At 40.2% G+C, this 20,323-nt stretch overlaps 2 protein-coding genes and 1 long non-coding RNA gene across 10 annotated transcripts in view; 1 reads left to right on the top strand and 2 right to left on the bottom strand.

Annotated features, from left to right (window-relative positions):
- Nucleotides 1-371: 371 nt before the first annotated feature.
- Nucleotides 372-5,329, bottom strand: LOC143174243 (uncharacterized). Of its 3 annotated transcripts, none has more exons than XR_012998041.1 (5): nt 5,180-5,329; nt 2,987-4,950; nt 1,315-2,877; nt 862-1,204; nt 372-767 (listed from the first exon to the last, which is right to left on the bottom strand). It is a non-coding gene; the product is annotated as an uncharacterized LOC143174243 (long non-coding RNA). The 3 variants fall into 3 exon arrangements; XR_012998040.1 differs by having other exon boundaries at nt 372-1,204; nt 2,987-4,160; nt 4,767-4,950; XR_012998039.1 differs by having other exon boundaries at nt 372-1,204.
- A 173-nt stretch (nt 5,330-5,502) lies between these two features.
- Nucleotides 5,503-12,047, top strand: Pp2C1 (protein phosphatase 2C). Of its 2 annotated transcripts, XR_012998038.1 has the most exons (7): nt 5,503-5,806; nt 6,179-6,529; nt 6,608-6,828; nt 6,913-7,059; nt 7,147-8,567; nt 8,654-9,450; nt 9,527-12,047. XR_012998038.1 is itself a non-coding variant. In XM_076364758.1 (6 exons), the coding sequence occupies exons 1-6, from the start codon at nt 5,503-5,505 to the stop codon at nt 8,997-8,999; spliced, it is 2,790 nt and encodes a 929-aa protein (XP_076220873.1). In that variant the 3' UTR covers nt 9,000-12,047. The 2 variants fall into 2 exon arrangements, 1 of the variants encoding a protein (XP_076220873.1); XM_076364758.1 differs by having other exon boundaries at nt 8,654-12,047.
- A 1,642-nt stretch (nt 12,048-13,689) lies between these two features.
- LOC116424570 (beta-1,4-glucuronyltransferase 1) overlaps nt 13,690-20,323 on the bottom strand; it is a 47,574-nt gene continuing 40,940 nt past the window's right edge. For all 5 annotated transcript variants that reach the window (XM_076364760.1, XM_076364759.1, XM_031971575.2 and 2 more), the window contains 3 exons: nt 18,707-19,042; nt 17,018-17,260; nt 13,690-16,580 (listed from right to left, as the gene is read on the bottom strand). In XM_076364760.1, coding sequence (XP_076220875.1) covers nt 16,383-16,580; nt 17,018-17,260; nt 18,707-19,042 — 777 coding nt within the window. In that variant the 3' untranslated portion in view covers nt 13,690-16,382. The remainder of the gene's footprint in view (nt 16,581-17,017; nt 17,261-18,706; nt 19,043-20,323) is intronic.

Genomic DNA, 20,323 nt, shown 5'->3' with positions numbered 1-20,323 from the left:
AACAATTTATTGTTCATATTAATGCGTTGCAGCAACAATTAGGACATAAAAGAGTAGAGATCAATATTTATTTGAGAAGATCGGCAAGGAATTGACTCAATAAATGAAATTGAGAGCGTTATCAAGAATTTGATCTACTCAGGTCAACAGTTTAGAATGAAATGACTTTGGTTAATGATTCTTACTTATGTACTTACGGGTTTTTAATTGTATCTAAAGTAGAAAGTAATATTCTTGTGTGAAAACTAATTTTATTGAAAATTGTATGAACGAAGGATTATTATGTTGTTTTTATAGTAAATACCATGGATAATATTTATATAAAGGGGCAGGAAAAACAATTTAGCTAATGTTTTCTAATTTCTATTCTGTTTATTCAAATATATATGTACATTAAATTAATATAAAATTCGTTTACATTTACTTTTGAAGCGATTAAGAAATATAACACAATTTTTCAATACAATAATACGCGATTCATATTTTTTATAATTTAATTCTTCATATGCATAACATTAACTATCTATTTATTCTAAAGTAGTTCACCAAAACAGTTTACAGTTTAATACACAATACTACAGTAATTCAGAACAATAAAAAATACCGTAAGCATTCCATGCAACATCTATTGTCTTACATAATTCTATTGTTTATCTTTGCAACTTGTACATCGTACCACAGATGGCGTCATCGAATATTAAATTCCCTCTTCATTAATTTCTTCTAATTTCCCATTACAAATTCCTCTTCTTTCCACCCTTGCGTATCTATGCAAACCATCCATATATTATTTACATACCGTATACATATACTTTATAAAAATAATAATTCATTAATAATAATCCCTGGTTAACAAATTACCACAATTTAAAGTTAATGTTAATTTAAATTCTCAAAGAATCAAGCATGAAATCAATTGTGTTTAGAAACAATCCCCCTGATACCCATATGTACATAGACAGTACAATACGAATTTGCAAATAAACCATCCGGATTGCAGCCTGCAAGGGGCCACTTGGTAACACCGACCGGTCAAAAACCAAGCGGGCACGGACACGACTGAACCTGCTCAGACTTGCTTCAGAGAAGCGTGACGTCTGACTGTGCCTGACTCACGGGAATCCTGCGGTCGAAATTCCTATGTCATCTACTCAGTGACACGGTCCATGCTCAATCCCAATTTTCATCCTCGCCCCACTAATTCCTACAACAAAATAAATTCATTACGTATTTACATTTATAACTAAATACACTCCAAAAGGATAAAACCCAATAAATTAAAAATAAAAACAATAAATTAACAATTACCATTACCTCGATTCTCCTATCAATCCCAAACGACCCAATCAAATTCAAAATTCACAAAAAAATCTAATTACTCCCAGACTTATTTCAATCGTCGACCTCGAGGCTGAACTCCGTTAACCGAACGGTAGATGGCAGGCGAGCCGTCGTTCCGCCGTCGGGAATCCATCCGAATTTTCGATTCCCGTCCGAACCTTTATTCTCTTTATATAACGGGTGTCCGATCGCGAAAGCAGGTCGAAGAAAACCCGCTAGAATCTTTTGCATAATTGTTCTTACCGCCAACGCGGACGACAGCGTCGGGCAGAAAATAGTTCAAGGGCTGACTCGCGCAGTGTCGCGTAACGCGCGTCCGCGGAACGGAACGGCCATCTTTTCATGCCGATGATGCAACCGGTGCGACACGTAATATCGACCGTGTCGAACGGTACCGTGTCTCGGCCGACGAAAAACCCGCGATTTCCTCGATCGAATCTCTCATTCGGAGAAGCATGCCGATCGGATCGAATTCTCGGCGTGATCGAGCGATCCCGTTCGAGCCGGGAACCTATCGGGCGATAAGCGAAAGCCGCCAGCTGGGAGTGCTATTTTGAACGAGCGGCGGCGTTGTCGGATCGTCCGGCGAACAAGTTCAAACACGTGCCCCGTGTTTTGCTCTCGGAGAGATAACTGCGGCCAACAAAACAGACTGTTTGCTTTATGCCTCGTTCGACTGCTGCCTACACTCCCGCGCGAGTCACGCTGAAATTTCTACGCCACTGTTGGCGAACGAAAGAAACAGGAATAGCACAGTGGCGGCTCGTAGATAAATTAGTGGGGGTCCAGAGAATTTTTATTTTAACCCTTTGCGGACGAATTTTCATATTTGGAGCACCGAATAGCAAACGAATGATTCGGTTACTGAAACGTCAAGAGTTCGGTACGTAGTTTCCTATTTTTTGTTCAAGTGATTGATTTTGTCTATTTCGAATCTTCGTCCGCAAAGGGTTAAAATGTATCTTTCTTATAAACTGGGAGCACTGATAAGTTTAAGGATTGTATATTGTAATAAAGGAAGAGTTAAAGAAAATACTTAGTAAATGTTAATCAAATTGCTGCAGTTCCAAAACGAAAGTTAAATTTAATCAATTATTCCCAAGCTATTTCATACAAATCCCATATTATCTTCGAATGAATTGAGGGTAGAATCGAATGTAGGAAAAGAAGGCACCCGAGAATTTCGCAAAGGTGAGATCGAACCGAGAGCTGGACAAGAAAGTACCTACCGAGCGGCGGGGACGTGGCAACAGCGCGGCTGCGTGAGCCGAGATGCGCGGTATGAATAGCAGCCACATTGATAGGCTGCCTGTTGTCAGCGGCGTGGCAGCGGGGGGCCAGGGGACTGGGTAAAAGTTTCCACGGTGGTGGGGGACGGTGCTTCGGCGCCGCGAGGGGCGGAGGGGGAGGGGCCAACGCGATACGGTGCACGCGTGTGGTCGTGCGAATCGGTGAGCGTGATATACCCAGGTAATGTTACCGTGCTGTTTACGGCGAGTTTTTGGAAATTCCGTGCAGCTTTCCGTACAGGAGATCCTAACGACAAATCATCATCGAAATCACTGATCGTCGACGGGACGTATATATCCGTGGCTCGTTATTGGAACGGGAATAACGAAAATAGGCTGCCGCTGGGAATACTTACGAGCAACGTTCTCGCTGCTTATCGAGCAGATAACGCTTGGTTACTGATACTCCCACGCGCGTGGGGGATACCTTCGCGCGGGAATTTATTCGAAACGCGTGCGACAGGTTACTGGGATTTTTCAGGTATTAATATGATCCTCTGAGGGAACACTGTTTGATTCCAAGGGACGCGTTCGGATGTGGTAGTGCCACCAGAGGCGTTCCTGGATCAGAAAAAGGGTACGGAAAAGCGCGTTTAAGCTCCCTTCACACTGGAGCTTCGGCGACGGTTCAGTGAGTCGCAGCGTCCACACTGGTTTCGAGGTGTTTCGATGGGATTTGGAATTTTTCAGTGTACGCAGGATGTCTGTCGTTGAGGTTGTCGAATGTTTTATCACGAGATGTTCACAATGTTACTAAGCCACTTTGGTAATCTATGGGGTTCTCCCGTGGGTGGTTCAAATGTTCTGAATGTAGGAAAATATGACACCAATTGTTAAACGAATGTTGGAAATTTAACTGGAGTATTATTGATTTTTAGGAATATTGTTGAGGTTTTAGAAATAAGATTTTCACGAGTTTGGAACAATCTTGTTTCTTGTACACGATGACTTTTAGAATTCTTTTTCACCGTGGAATATTGTTACCGTTTCGCGATGAACTGTGTTTAAAGTATTTGCGAGTTTGTTTTTTGTCTTTGAAATTAAAGGAATATATCACAATGATTGTTGTAATATAAATAACGGGGTGGACTATGGTTCTCGATGACTGACGAATGCACGAAAATGGAAAACACGATTTCAGACTGGTGCCATGTATAAGCTGCTCGATGGAAATACGAATTTGCGTAAACATCCGTGATCTACTTGGGCAAACAATAAAATCTTACAACCACACGTGCTCGTCCATCGATGTCCCACTGCTGACTGAGACGTCTGATCCGATGAATCATCGGCATGTCCGAACAAGTCTTCCATTGGCCTCTACGAACCCGGCTATTATGAACCAAGACTTAACCGGTGCACGGAGGTTGTAAAAACGATTTAAAAAATTATTAAGCACCTCTGCTATCCGATTGTCTTGGTTGGACCGTTTATTACTTTATTAGCTTATAGTCTGGAAGCCAATGTAAATAGTCCCTCTAACGGTGACATTTTCCCACGTTAAGTTCGACCTTAAGTACATTCCACTTTCTGTTTACAAATATTGTTATAATATTGAGTATCTTAATATTGAAAAGTAACAGTAAGAATTTTAATGAAAGTCATTATACTTCTGTATGAAAAGTGATTTGAAAGAATTTCAATAAATCATTATTATAATAACTATGTTGTATAATAAAACCTATCCCAGAATAAAAGAATCGAAGCGACAGTGATCTAAAAAATTCGAATGAATTATTAGATTCATTTCAAATTTAATGCGCTATTAAAGAAGCCGCCATTTTATAATATAATATATATGTATGTATATATAATTTGAAGTTGTCCGATAATTGCAATGGCGCGCCGATTCTCGGCCCCGGCAGAAAAATTGAATTTTCCCTCAATTCCCCTTTCCTCGGTAGCGAAATGCTCCCGAAACCTAACTCGTCGAGAAAAGAAACTCCAAAACACTTTCAAAGTCGTTCGCGACGGAGCCTCGTTCGTAATTAGTACGGCGGGCGATTTATACGAGCAACGAAATTTATTCAAACACAAACAAATAATATTCCCGCATAAACGTGAAAATTCTCGTTCGAGTTCTAGAAAAATTCAAATCCACTGCAACCCGCGATCCCGTATTAAATGAAAAAGTACCTTTCCTCGACGAACAACATTTCTCACTCGTACTTAATCGAAATCCTCGTTGACGTTCGTTAAACGCACGCCATTTTGTCCGAAATAGAAACACTGAATAAAGGCATAAAACTCCGGTCTGCTCGGCTCACTTGTAAACGTGTCTATCTAAAAATGAAATACAATCCTGTCACGACTGCAGCCTCTGTAAAAAGTAAAAAAAGAAAGAAAAAAGATAAAAAAAAGTAAATAAATAAATAAGATAAAATAAATGAATAGCATTTTGTGATCGTATGAAAATTTTGGGTCCGAAAGGATACGAATCTGTCGACAAGTTAGGCTATCACGTCGCCTGAACGCCCGTGTGACCGGGGCCTTAACGGGCCGGCCAGGTTGGGCCGAGGAAAAACGCAGTGGTGTGAAGGAGGCCTTACCCGCTAGCTCGAAAATCTTCCGTTTGAAGATTCTCGAGAAACGCTGCTCGAACGTGGGTACCCGGGGCTCGTGGTGACGGTGAAATCATAGAGGGGACGTCCCCTCCTGCCCTGCTCCGTTGCGCGTAGCCAACGTCATTGTGGTGTGTGGGGCCATGATCGTTCCAAGTGTGTGTGCGTCCCTCGAGCTTAGCGCGGCGGACTTGCCCAGTAAATACGAGGCTTCCGTTCCGGTGTACGTGTCGGGCCATTGCGTTGCAAACTAAGAAGCAGAGACTCTCGGTTCAGTTGCCGCGTACCCGTGTCACCGGCGTGATTCCATCATGCCGTTGAGTATTGGGGTTAACCTAAGAGTGACCGGACACTGTAATCAGGGCGGTCGTAAGTACATGGAGGACATGTTCAGCGTGGCCTTTCAGTCTACGACGGATGACAAAGACCTGGAGTACGCGTTCTTCGGGATATTCGACGGCCACGGGGGCGGCGAGGCGGCCACATTCGCGAAAGAGCATCTGATGAACGTGATCGTCAAGCAAAAGAACTTCTGGTCGGACCGCGACGAGGACGTGCTACGCGCGATCCGGGACGGATACGTGAACACGCACTACGCGATGTGGCGGGAGCTTGGTAAGAGGACCCCGCTTGCTACTTCCTGTTCAGTTTTTTCCTTGTACCATGGGATTCCTCTCGGCCCCGGACTCGTTACGGACTTATCCGCCGAGAAATGTGCCGTGTCGATGATTTCCTCCGGAATTTCTGTCATTGTCCCGCGTATTTCCCCCACCACCTGCGCCTGATTAGGTTAGAATTTAGGTTATGTAATCTGAACTAACCTGAAAGATCGAATTTGATGAAAAAGTAGTTGAAAGAAAAGATGTTGTGTACATGGTTATTCTGGTCTCGATGTAACGTTCGCGTGACTGGACACACCGTGGAGATGATTCTTGGAGAGTATCCTCGATGGGAGTATTTATTCACGGGAATCTACTTTTGCGACAGACAAATGGCCAAGAACCGCATCTGGATTACCATCTACGGCTGGGACCACCGCTAGCATAGCGTTCATTCGCAAGGGAAAGATTTATATCGGCCATGTCGGTGATTCTGCAATAATATTGGGGTATCAAGTGGGTGGTGATCCGCAGTGGCGAGCTAAGGCATTGACCAAAGATCACAAGCCTGAGAGTGGACCCGAGATGATGAGGATACGAGAGTCCGGTGGGAAAGTAGTCAGCAAATCCGGTGTTCCAAGAGTTGTGTGGAACAGACCTCGTATAGGACACAAAGGGCCAGTTCGGAGGTCGACTCACATTGATGAAATACCGTTTCTTGCTGTTGCTAGGTCTTTAGGTATGTTTTTGTAACGATAAGATAAAACTCTCAGTTCTGTAGAGGTTCTGGACTCATTGGATGTTTTGTATATTATAGGTGACCTTTGGAGCTATAATTCTGAATTAGATACATTTGTTGTGTCGCCTGAACCGGATGTTAAAGTTGTTGCAATTGACGTTGAATCACACCGTTGCCTTATATTTGGAACAGATGGGTTGTGGAACATGTTAACACCGCAAGCAGCAGTAGCTATTGTTCAGGCTGCAGATAGGCACAATGAAAAACATCTTATTGCTTCCCAGCAAATGTGTAATGGGGTACGATTCAACAAATTTCTAATATTATTAGATGTAATGTATACCATTAACATATTACAATACATTCACTATTGTTCCCTACAGCAATCTGATAATGTTCAACTATGGATTAATCCTTCAAAAAGTCTAGTGGATAAAGCATTAGAAAGGTGGTCACTTAGGAGATTGCGTGCTGATAATACTAGCGTTGTAACATTGATGTTAGATCCCCCAGGACCATCCCGAAGCGAGGTTTGTGTTTTAATTAGTTTCTCTGAACAATTATAAAATGAAGAAATTTAGACTTACTTTAACAAATAAATTTCATTGTTTGTAAAGGTGTTGTTGAGCCAGAAAGAATGTGTTATGGCTCATCACAGTGTACACACACCTCCAACTGCACTCTCTACCGAAAATTTGGACAAACCTGCTTATAATCCTGGATCTCTAAGCGTACCAAGGCCTCCTTTAATGGCAAACCATAATATCAATGTACAGAAACCAGAGTTCTTTAACAGAATCGAGGAAAACAGAGAGGGACCAAGAACAGAAAAGGTTCTGCCCGAGGAGAGGATCGAAGAGACCCTTGAAACGAGTCATCAGTTGGATGAGACAACGCACACAGGTGTCGAGGACATGGTCATAGAAGAAAGCGTTAAAGTCACAGAAACGATATCCCATGAAATAGTAGAAAAGAATCTAAACGTAGGTAATAAAGAAATAGAACCAACTCCTCCGGAGAAAATCGACAAGCCAGACGAAGAACATACAAACGCAACAGAGAAACAACCGGAAGCAGCCGATCCGCCGCTTCAACAGGACGTCTCGAAGTCGCAGACGCCTACCGCAGAAGAGAACACAGAAAACAACCAGGCTGATGACTCAAATGTGATACACCAAAGTGCATTTTCTGGTGAGGGTGACGACGTATGTTCTCCCGCTAACAGCGGTGGTACCACGGAGAAGAGCAACGGGGTTGCGGCGGAGAGCGCAACCACCGACGAAAATAAAGTAACGGGTAACATTTTAAACGGTTCGCGTCATAAGCAGCAGGCCTTGTTCTCCAGCTCGAGAACGGAAGTCGCTAGAAGGAGGAGAAGGCACAGTTTAAATGCACACTCACGGAACACTCTAGTGGAGACAACCTCTGTGGAGACTAAAACATACGTGAATTCGAGGTTTAAACCGCGTAGTACAAAAGTGTCTGTAACTGGGAACACAGTGGAAGAAGGTGTTAGAAACTCTACAAGTAAAACAACTGGTAGTGCTATCGCAACTAAACGAAGACATAGTGCAATATCGCAAAGTGTAGTTAATACAGTGGAAGAGGCATGCATATTACAGGAACCTTGTATTAAGAGAAGAACGCGATCAGAGGACAGACCGAACCCTGTTGACGAAAACGACCCGGCGAACCAGACCACCAAGGATGCCGCTGGTAGTCTGAATTGGCCTAACGCCGAGTCTAACATTTCCCGTTCCCCGGGGAATGCCACTACTGTACCTATACAGGACAGATTGTCTCCTTTAAATACCTTCCAAAGAAACCTGGGTAAAAAGGTTACGCCGGTCAAGTCTATCCGAAGACCATCATCTATCAAAGGCCTGTTGAAGCAATTGTGGGCTGCTAGTCTCGGTGCACGCGAGTGGGACCAGGGAAGGAATAACCGGTCAAACGGTTGCAGTGAGAGGAGAATAAATCGAACAATGTCTATTATAGGTTCATCGGATAGCACAACCGTGCCGCAACGTTGGCTCAGGTATTTATCAACCAGAATTGATAACATAGATCCCACACGCGAAGGGAATTCTAGCTTACGTTTAAACGTTTTACGTATTCTTTTAGGTCAGACACTATCGCCGCTACACCTGTAAAAACATTACGCTCGCGTAATGTAGACATACATCAGTACAGTCTAGTGAAACAACAAAACCGACTCTCTTTGCCGAGTAAACTGAAGCAGTCTAGTGGTAATGGATTCCTGCAGTCTAGTAGAGTTAGATCGTCATCCTTGTCGACCAGTATTAAACAGAACAGTAGCAATACTGGGAACGGGACCTGCTCTACGATTAGCCCGACGGGTACCGGATGTAATTCTAGTTCTGGAATGGCTAAAAGAGTAAAATCGCCGTATAATCCGAGTGCCAGGTCACTGAGCACGCGATCTCGCATTAAGCGCCTTGCGAAGTAAGGTAGAACAACAAGCGTTTATTATGTTGTTTCTGTACACAGGGTACTGTCTCCTACCCTTATTGTTTTCTTTCTTTCTTTTTTTTTTCCTTTTTTTTTCATTAGTCACATATTGCTTTCTATCTCTGCAGAAGATACGCTAGTTCAGATATTCTATTTATGTACTGTTGCATTTTTATCGGGGAACGTGTATAGCGCATGTTTTGGCGCATCAGAAGAGATCATGTCCCAACAAGTTTTCAAACGTTTCGGTGATACGTAGGTCGCGTTTGATGGACCAATCGATTCGTTAAAAATATTCAGTCGTTCACTGTTTTTATCACAGCTCTGACACCTTTCTTTTTGACTGTTTCTTTTTAACTATTCAACTGGGCAACGAAAGAATCATTCAGACTGTTTTTCATGTTACGTTTGAAAAATGACTAACAGTAATATTCACGCCAAGGGAAATTGTACGTTGAAATAAACGTGGAATTTCAAGCACCGAAATATTTCACTGTTGTTGGTAATCTTGTTTTCACTTTACAGTGTAATTGCAGTTTTAATTTTATACGGTTCTGATTTTCAATTGATCGACTACTGCTGTTTACAAAGTGAACGTTTTATTTAAATCACACTCGGTATTCGACACTGAACTTTATCTCAACTACTGTGGCTTCTAAAATGGCGTCCGTTTCGCGAGGTAGCCGAACGTTAAAGACTCCTTACATTTTGTTTCTTTTCATCTTCCTTTTTTTTTCTCTTTTTCACTGCTTTCTAAGGTTTGACTAGCTTATAAAGGTGTTAATCGCAGAAAAATAAATTCAAGAAAGTACATGAACGTATGTATAAAAAACGTGTGATAATCTGAGAAGTAGCAAAAGAAAAAAGAATGACTGTATCTAAGAAAGCGAGCGAGCGAACGCGAGAGAGATAGAGCATATATGTATATTTGTAGAAATTATCTTTTTCCCCACTGATTCCTCTGTATAAGTGTTGCAGTCTTCAGCAAGGAACTGATTTCGAAGGGAATTAAATGTCGTTAAGCGAAAAATGAAGAAAAAACGATTAAAAAGATACAGGTTCGCTTACGATTAAGATTAAAGAAATGTTAAAATATTTAGCACGTAGGTAAACGTAATCACTGATCTGCTTTGGCTCGGTACAGAGTGGCCATTGGGGATCCGCTTTGAGTCACGAGAAATTTTTTATATGTCAATTTATACGAAGAGAGACAGCACAAAGTCCAAGTAGGTATTTCGCTATTATAAACGACTTGGTGATGACACATAATTTTTGCTACCATCGCGAAGCATTTAATTCTTCGTTTTAACATTAACGGCGGTGAATCTTGGAACAGCGGCCGCTCGGTATGCGAGGCAACGAAACGACTGTCTATTATGCGATACAAAGTTTAGATTTATATTTAGAGAAATTTAAAGAAATGGTTGATAAATAAATTCAAATGATTGACAAGTTCGTCTGTTTATAATATGTACAGAACAAGTGCGCGCTTAAAAGGGGAAAAAAAAAGAAACATCAACACAACATAGTGATCAAAATGCTAATTGTTCGATAATCAATGCTTAGACCGTTAATTATGTAGAAACTCGCCCTATTGGTTTTCTTCTCGCCCTGACAACCCCTCTCTCACTTTTCTTCTTTTAGGACAACGATTTTTCAACTAGTAGTATTAACATAAGATAATTTAAACGAGTCCGCGAATTAGTCGGCACCGTGTGGTGCAGAATGTACTTGAAGACAAATTTAGGCCGAATGTTTTGTTAAATACGTGTTAGAGATAATGAAGAATGATCCGTGGGAGACAGTAAATTTTGTATCTGCGACCTACGCGTTTTACGGCAACCTGTTGATCATTGATCATGAATTTTTACCAACGTGATTTCATGAATTTTAATGCAGTCTCTTTGATTAACGATGATTATTAGTAGAACGACGCGAATGCTTTTATAGAGGCGAAGTTAGCGCTGTGAGGAAATTTACTGTGTCCATAGATTATTTGGAACAAGCGGATGGAGCGAAGTATACTTTAAAGAGCGTACATTTATATAAGTTTACTGATATTTTTATATTTTTACGTTTCATTGTAGACAGAGTGCGAAAGGGAATGAATATAAATTATATCAAAGACGTAGAGAGACGGATGATTATGATTATGTATGATAATGAATAACGACACGTGCCTACAATAGTTACCATTTATTAAATGTATATATATATATATACATATATATATATATGTATATGTATAAAGTGTATTCATATACCATGGACCAAGAAGACACAAACACCTTTTTCACTGTTACAACAGAGAGAACAACCGAACTAAATATATTTAATTAATTTTAATAGGGAATCAGTGTTACATGTCTTCATAGATTAAAATATATTAGTAATATAAGCGACTATAAGAAACTTATATCCTCTTCTTGGTGCATGCGATACAATTGGCACTGTATATACATATAAATATATAAAGTATGTTTGTAAATATATACATATATACCATATATATGTACACCATATAGAACGCATATATATATATATGTATATATATACATGCATACATACATACATATATGTAAAAAGGAAAGAAAAACACGTATATATTGTAAATGGTCTATATACGTGTAGAAGAGAAAAACGTAGAACGATTGCGCTCGTAGGAGACAAATTAACGGAATTAAAGAAAATCTTTGTTAGCGTTTATTTATATACACGAGGAGGAAGAAAACGATGTTACATTATAGAAGAAGAGAGAACGACTAACAGAGGGGACGAACGGGATCCGTCTGGTTGCGGTTGTAGATTTAATATTCGTTGAACGGGGGACACGAAGAAAACCCAAGTATTTTCTGAGAACCGACGAAGTGAAAAGAAAGAGAGAATAAAGAAAATTTATCACAGGGAAAACATTGTAGTGAGCGACAAAAAATTTATAGTGGTTTATCTCAGGTTAAGAAATAGGGTCGAAGGAGGCGAACTCGAACAAATGTGTGATCACGTTTCAAATCTGTATATTTTAATTAAATAAAGTGAAATATACGAAGCCTTTCGTTGGTCGTTTCATTTATTTTTATGATGATTACCCCCACCCTGAGAATTTCTATTGAGCTATCAGGGGATTCCCGGTATCCGTAAATTCTTGTTATTACGGATTAGCTTAAAGGGATTATGGAAACGTCATGCCTAGTCGATAATTTAGGAAACAGAGGTAAACGTCTTGAACTTGAACGACGTTCAGGGAATGAATCTGTGAAAGGTTACTTAAACGATTCTTATATTTCTATCCTGTTATTTGGAAAAATACAATTTTACATATGTACAGAGATAGAGTTAGGTCAGTTTCCTTTTTTTATGCGACGGGTAAATATAACTTACAGGCATTTGCACAAGTATACTTAATTCATATACACACACCCTCGAAGATACAAGATTACCCAGAATCTTTTTCCTAAGAAAGGGAAACGTTATTTTACATGTAATCAATGTACACGCTAAATATCGACTTTTAATTTATACCGGTAATAGATACTTTCTTCTTGTTGAAACAATCACCTGTCCACGATGAACCACAGTTAATGTAAATATCAATGCAGAAAGTGGTAGAATGTTTCATTGAGAGATTTGATTTGTTACTGTGTATATTTTCTATATACGATCAAACATAAAGTGTTTCCGCCTGTTTGTCAATAGCCTGTTTTGTGTTCTCTGATCACATAGAATATTCTATACATTTATAAAAATTTTATTCGACGACCACACACGGGTAACTTATTAAATTTCACGTTTACTCGCACCCTTATTTGCGTTAACAATGTGAATGTAACTTCATGAGTAGGGCAAAAAATTTTGATTCACTTTCACGAGGTCAGTAACTTTCTCGAAGAGACTGAATGAAAAATTAATTGCTTAGCTTACGAATTATCAGAGAGGGCCTGAGAATATATAAGAATACATTGTATTGTATTGAATAACACCTGTTAGCAACAGAAAATCCTTATCGTTACTTATTCAATATGTACAATAACTACAATCGCAACGCGTAACCAGTTTACTTATTGTTTCCTATAGAAATGCTATAATTATTTTCCAGTCTAGCACTTTGCTCGAGCCAAAGTGCTCAGTCGAGAAAGAGAAAAATTCAGTGTACACGAATAACGAAATTCATTGGAAATATAAGTTACTAATAAGAGATTCCAGTGTAACAACAGGGTAAATTTTTCCAGCTATTTGAAAGACTTCTCCACGTTTTCCTTGTCATTACAAAAAGCGTATCATAGATAAACCTGATCTGTACAATAAATTCATTAACGGGCCATTCGCAATAATAAATATGAATCTTGAGAGGTTGTAAATCAGTGGAAAATATTTTATTGAAAAAATGAATTACAGTGTTAAGGTAACGTAAGAAGATGTGTGACTTAAGCTCTTATTGAACGACTTATATAACTCCTGAATACATTTCTGCTCCCCTCAGAATGACAACTCAAGTTTCCACGTAAACTATGTATGGTGTACGCAATCAAAAATCTGTCACGTCAACAATGTAATTCATTTTTTGCAACGCTGACCTCCTCAGAGATTTATTGCACCTTTCAATGTACTGATTATTATTGATTAACTCTTCTCAGCATGCACTCCGATCAAACATTCGAATCCTTGCACGCATACACATTGAGACAAAGACGTTAAGGCACAGAATACACATTATTATTTACCAGCAATCATTACACACGGTTGCACAGCCCCAGTAAAATAAAAAGGGGATGGCAAGACGACGAAAGGAACTTACACTGTCAGAGAATTCCACCTCAAAGGAAAAGAAATGATCGCAACAACGCTACGCCCAACTTTCACGCGAGAAAGTATCTCTCCTCCTTGCCACTTGAAAAATTTCATTCCTCTGAACTTATTGTTCCTATCACAATTAGAAAATGCTTTCTAAACTGAAGATCTTCTCAACTCAATATATTGTCAACGAGTCACGTCTGTCTTGTTATCTTTCGGATGCTTCAACAATATCTACATATTAATGATTACAATGCAACACGTATCCATGAAAGAATTGTTATGCGCTAGTGTAAAGCAGAATTACAGAAGTAACAATTAGTTTGTGCCCTAAGATTATCACACAAAAATCGAGTCAGTATCGGTATTTATCAAAGTACCCTCTCAATCGTTCTCGACGCGTCTCTGACTCTCGTTATGCTTTCCAAGTCTTATTGGTATCGCGACAATGTACACATATTTCTATAGCCTTTGAAATTATTCGTGGCGGCGATAAAAAACGCTATGATAACACGGGGGGGGGGGTTGTTACACTTATAAATCTGTGCATTGTGTGTCACACACGTCGGGAGTACTTGTAAAATTTCAAATCGGTGTTGTACATTCGATTAACCGAATAATGGCGCTTGTTGGCGAGGGAACTTTGTGAATCAATAGTCTGCCTAGCGCTACCGAAATTAAAGTTACATGATTCTTGGACACATTAGAGTACTCAGCGTTGTCAGACACACGCGTCTTTAGTTATCTCACTCGTCTACCATCGTAGCCTGTTCGATACTCATTGTTCCAATGGGTATTGAAAACTCTACGATGGCACGTTTGCTGTTGCAAGTCGGAACTCACTTCGGTTCCTAATTAATCCGTGTAAAATTAGTATCAGTTACGTCGTACTTACGCACTTACTTACCACCTACGAGTGTGTGTTATTTATATATTTACAATTTTTCATACACGATTCGAGATTCTTAAAGACAAGTTCATCATATGACACACGAAATTGCATAATAAACCATTCGCTTTAGCCCTGTCTTGATAGCAACATTCAAACGTGTTCCACGCATGATTCAGTGAAAATAATTAGGACATAGTGTACTTTATTATGAGTTATTATGCTTTACCGTGATCTCATAGAGAACGATGTGAAGTGATCGGCGTTTTTCAAGATTCCAAGTATGAGATTCTTTTGACCTGACCGATTCCAACCATGACAAGTGACCATTTACAATCATCGCGAGTCATTACCGTCGGAAGCATCGATTCTCTTCGTCAGGGATAAACAAGAAATATGCAAAGAAATGTTGTGAATAAACTTAACCGGTTACGCTAATCAAAGGACTGTTAAACAACTAATGACTGGATGTTCAATAATCGGAGATTCATAGGATGAGTGTCCTAGTTGAACGGTTATCAAACGTTCCTCAGTCTTCGCGAGTAAAATATTCCTGTCTTTCTGTTTGATTTGTTGACCGTGCTTGTCGAGAATGGAAATTAAAAATACTGGGTAAATCCAGGATGACTTTTGCGTGTGAGCTATGCAAACGTTCGTCTTATTCACACGCAATGTACTCTTGGATGCATTTGGTTTTGCATACGAACGGATAAATGCATCGGGTTGCAGCGAAATCAGAAGAAATTATGCTATTATCCACTGGAGAATAGAAACATGGCAGTGGGGTAAGTAATACATCTAGGTAAGTTTCCAATTACCATTGGAGCCAAATTATGGACACAGCTAACCGCCAAAGAATTTCGCAGAATAAAACGTTCTCCTTCCAAATGACAATTCTCGCAAATAATCAATCTACATTTCCTTTATTTTTGCCACCCATCACGCTCCAAACTAACCCTGACCAGTGCGCGCCATTTTGTCGATTCACGTCTCCATCTATTGGTACAAAAGGAAAGAAATGCGCAACGCGGAATGGGAGGAAATGTGATCACCGAAAACCACAAAAAGAAACCTTGCAGGCGTACAACGCTGTACACGCGAGGCACTATTTTAAACACTATCATATGTACAATCATATTTTCCCGATACGTCTGTGCTGAAAAATATGGGGTAAGAACCTTTCTCGGTGCGGGTGATACCCTTGAAGAACATCTCCGCACTCGCGCACCACAGAAACAATGAGTCTATGCATCGATCAGGGCCCGGCCACCTTATTTTCATTGTCTTTACGCTGCCATCACACTTTTGTACTACGAAGAGAAGTCAACGATGAAGAATCTGGGGCGGGAGGGGACGATGCGCAACGCGTTTCAGGAACTAACGATTTCTGCTGAGACAATGAGGATCCACGTAGCCGGATGAGACCGGCAGGATCACAGTTTCGGCACCGTTCAATTGGCATTGTCAGGGCAATGTCTAGGAATCACAATGAACGCTCTTCAAGTTCTCTTCGGCCTCGATAAGGCTCATTGCAGGCGCGCGAACACCGTTCTGGTAGACGTGCGTGACCAGAAGGAACTCGCAGCCAGTCCCATTCGTCTTACGCCGCGCCTTGAGCATTCCAGTTGTCGGAGATGGTCTAAGGCGGTGCCGTTTCATCGAAGGATACCTGTGGAGCACGCGTCGTGCTCGGATCTCCACGGGCTACACAGCGCAGCCCTTCCGCGTTCCATAAAGGATCTTCAGTTCCGGTACAATGATCTTCTTGATCAGCGCATTCGTCTTCGCTGTGAGCATCTCCCGGTGGGGGTCTTTCTTGAAGATCTTGATGCCTGGACGATGGACCAGGAACGCGTTGTCCAGGATGAGGAAGTCGTAGTCGAGAACGCACAGCGCGTAACCCTGGAACAAAATGAGCGCAGATGAATGGATGAAAGCAACCCTTATCACTAGAACTGCCGAGCACTGAAATTGACCTTTTGAAGTTTCTCTATAGAAACTCCAAGAGTTCTATTGAGACTTTAATTGATTCATAATTCATTTTGCATATTGCCAAATCAATTTCTTTGATAACTCACAGAAAAGCCTCTGCTATGTTTTTAATAATCGTGGAAAGAAGGAATCAGGAATGGGTGATTTTCCATCTGCTGGGTCTGATGTCTGATATTTAGGTAATGTAATTAATTAGAAGTTATTCGATTCTTCTGATCCTAAGTCTTTTGTTAATAAGTTGTGTAATCCTTAGTAATGCTAGAGTATTAATTATCAATGTTATCACTGTTTAATGTTATGATACATATAGTGTTGAATTAGAAGATCCAAGAACACTTAGCCCTAACCTGTGTCATTTTATCGCTTTTCCCTTCCCAGCTGAGCCTCTCATCGTACAGAGGATCGTTATTGGTCCCGATGAAAATCGGCTCCCAGTGAACGAAGCTACCTGTCCTTTTACCGACGTGAAACACGTGAAGGTCCTCGGTCTCTGGTGCCTCCTGCCATTCTTTGCTGCGAGGAACGTTATGGCAGCCAGAGCACAGCTTCTTGTGAAAGGGAATGGCTGTGCCAGCCTTCAGCATTTGAGCCTGGAACGAACAGGAAGAGGATCATGCAAAAATAGTTCCAGTTACATTCTAGCTTAATGAACGTGTGTATCACTATGATGAAGCATAATTGCGTGCGGTATCGCAGATGAAAAAAATTTAATGAAACTGAATAACAGAATTTATCAGTGGCAGAATTAAATTTAGTATTTTATAGAAGCGCGACCAATGGCGGGCTAGCGACGCTACTGATTGACTATATCGAAGTCCACGGTCAAAGGAAGCGCCATTGATTAAACGACCCTCGCGTTCATGCCATTTAACGCGTTGTCGGATAGTCTGCGACCGCCGCAGTACTATTTTGCCTGTATTTAATTGCCGTCAGGCTCACGTTGCAGAAATGTCAAGCGTGAACGAACCTTCTGCCACGACACTCATCTGATTTCTTTCCATCTTATAATTAGTGACGTTCTTAACAGGAATCTGGGTGATACTTCTGAACTCTAATGACCGTGTAACTGAAGAGGAATATAGACCAAGCTTGACATATTGACTCTGACCCAATTTTTTTACTGAACATGTCAGAGTAATTGGGTGGATACTTTTTTCTTTGTATGATGTATTACTTCTTTTAAAGTACTCTGCATTATAAGGTAAGATATTAATAAATAAAAATTATAAACTAGTTGAGAAGAAAGGTATTCGTTTTTTTCATTCTAAAAGTAATTATGCTTCAATAGTGAATACTTCACAATTAACCCTTTGCACTATAATCTTTCACTAAAGATACCTAACATTTTCCAATGAGACATTCTTCGAAATCAATCAATGAGGAAACATACATTATACCAGAAACAAAGCTATTTTCCCAATATTTCATATATCTACATTATACAAAGCTTAACCCTTCGCATTCAACAATATTTCTCATAACTAATACAAAGAAAACTTATATAAATCTCACACTGAATATCAGATATAGAAGATAGAAAACTTATATAAATTTCACACTGAATATCAGATTTCATAATTTTTCTGGATTATGTTAAATGGCTGACAATCACTTCTCCAGTGAAAAGGGTTAATATTATATATTATATATTATATATTATATTATATATTATATTAACCCTTTGCACTCGGAAATCTTTCATTAGAAATATTCAACATTTTTCAATAAGTTATAGACACTCTCTGAAACAAACTTAGCGAGGGAACATACATAAGTTAAGAAACAAAGTAATTATTTCAATATGCCACATACTTATAAATTACTCAAAGCTTAATACTGTATATAAGACTTTATAATTTTAGTATATCAAAGCAAACGGTGACTGAGAGTCTCTCGAGTGCAAAGGGTTAATATTACACGCAGGACTTCATAATTGTGTTATATCGGATCAAACGGTGACTGACAATCATTTCTCCAGTGCAAAGGGTTAAAACCATACAGCAGAAGCATCACTTGGGGAGCATCACGGGACTCACTAAATGCGTTTTATTATTCGGCGGCTGGCTCTTCTCGTCCACTTCGAATATGGACAGTACAAAAACTTTCGGGTTCGGCTTGTAAAGGGCCGGCTGGTCTCTTCTCCTGATCATCTCGAGGAACTTGGCGGGCAAGTTTGGATTAGGATAGAGCTCTATGTCGCTGGCGAATACGTAGAACGTGGGCGCCGACTCTCGGGCTATGTTCCGGCCGACGTTCACAGGGTATAGCAGCTTCTTCTCGTTTTTATACATCTTCGAAAGCGTGACGTTCACCCACGGTGGCCCCAGCGTGCAGTTGTACGTGTCGGACAGAACTTTCTCGGTTGGGGGCACCTATTTATAACAGATCAAACAAGCCACGGGTTAAGAGAACCTCGAAAACGCTGGCACCATTTGCATGGGAATATATTTAACCCCTTATGTCCTAAAATATTCTTTTTCTTCGCTGCCTCCCGCTTGTTCGGCGCAAATACTTTTTCGCGATTTTTATTTACCGTCGTAGAAATTGCAATTAATTTAAATTGCAGCCTTTTTCAGGGACGCGGGCGCATTCAGCGGATTACGGTGATTAAATGGCAGCTGCCGGTGTCTTCTGAATATAAGGGATTTAATTCTTGTTCGTGGCAGAATTTACGGTAGTTTTATTCGAATGGTTTTTTGATGGATTTGTTGTGTGAATAATTTTCGTTGTGATATGATTGAGAAGTGAATGTACAATTTGTATATAATAAATCAGATGATAATAAATAATTATATAAAGTAAATACAAAATAAGTGATTGAATAAAACAATAAAAAGTAAATTGTTAAGTAGAAAAATGTATGATTAAGAAATCATAATTTCTATTTTGACGGTCAGTTTCTCTAAAACTCTGTTTCCCAAATTACGCGAAGAAAATATCGATCGCAGCAAGACAGAAGTCTCAAAAAGTCAATGGGGACCCAATGAAAATGTTCTCAATCAAACGAAGAACGAGTAAACGCGCGCAATCTAATTATAACAAGCCCCTCTCAAAACTTCCCGTTAAAACAGTGTTAAACTGGCATATAAACCGACTACGAAATAATCGAATGAAAAGTGAATTGTGACGTGGATTAGCGAGCTGGCGAACGCCGAGAAGAGTGAAACGAGATCGCGACTAATAATAATTTGCGGTTCGGACAGTTTAAGAAACAAATTACTGGCGGAGAAGAAGGCATTTCCGGCGGGCAGCAACGTTTGTCCGCGGCGAAACTCTGTGATTAAATTGATCCATATCAAGTGGCAACAATTCTATATGCATGCGATTAATTAAAACGTTAGACTCTAATTGCGAGCGGTAATCCAGGAATTGTAATACCCATCAGTAATTGCACACACAAGGGACGGCCAGCAAGCACTATTGCCCGGGTAAATTAGCGCGGCCCGTTAAAAAGCGAGATTACGTTTGTGGAACAGAATAACTGGGTATATCGCTATCGACCGCTAAGTAGTTCCCGCATATCTGATTAATACTTTCACGATCTCTCCAATTCTGATCCACTTTTCAAGAAATTCTGTATTGTGTTTCCTGGCCGGCCATTCGATATGGACGCGATACCCGGGACTTTCCCTTTCAAACTTTTACCAAGGGGT

Source organism: Nomia melanderi, chromosome 2, assembly GCF_051020985.1.
Source record: "Nomia melanderi isolate GNS246 chromosome 2, iyNomMela1, whole genome shotgun sequence".
In the NCBI taxonomy this organism is placed as follows: Eukaryota; Metazoa; Arthropoda; class Insecta; order Hymenoptera; family Halictidae; genus Nomia; species Nomia melanderi.
This window is presented reverse-complemented; position numbering and strand designations above follow the sequence as displayed.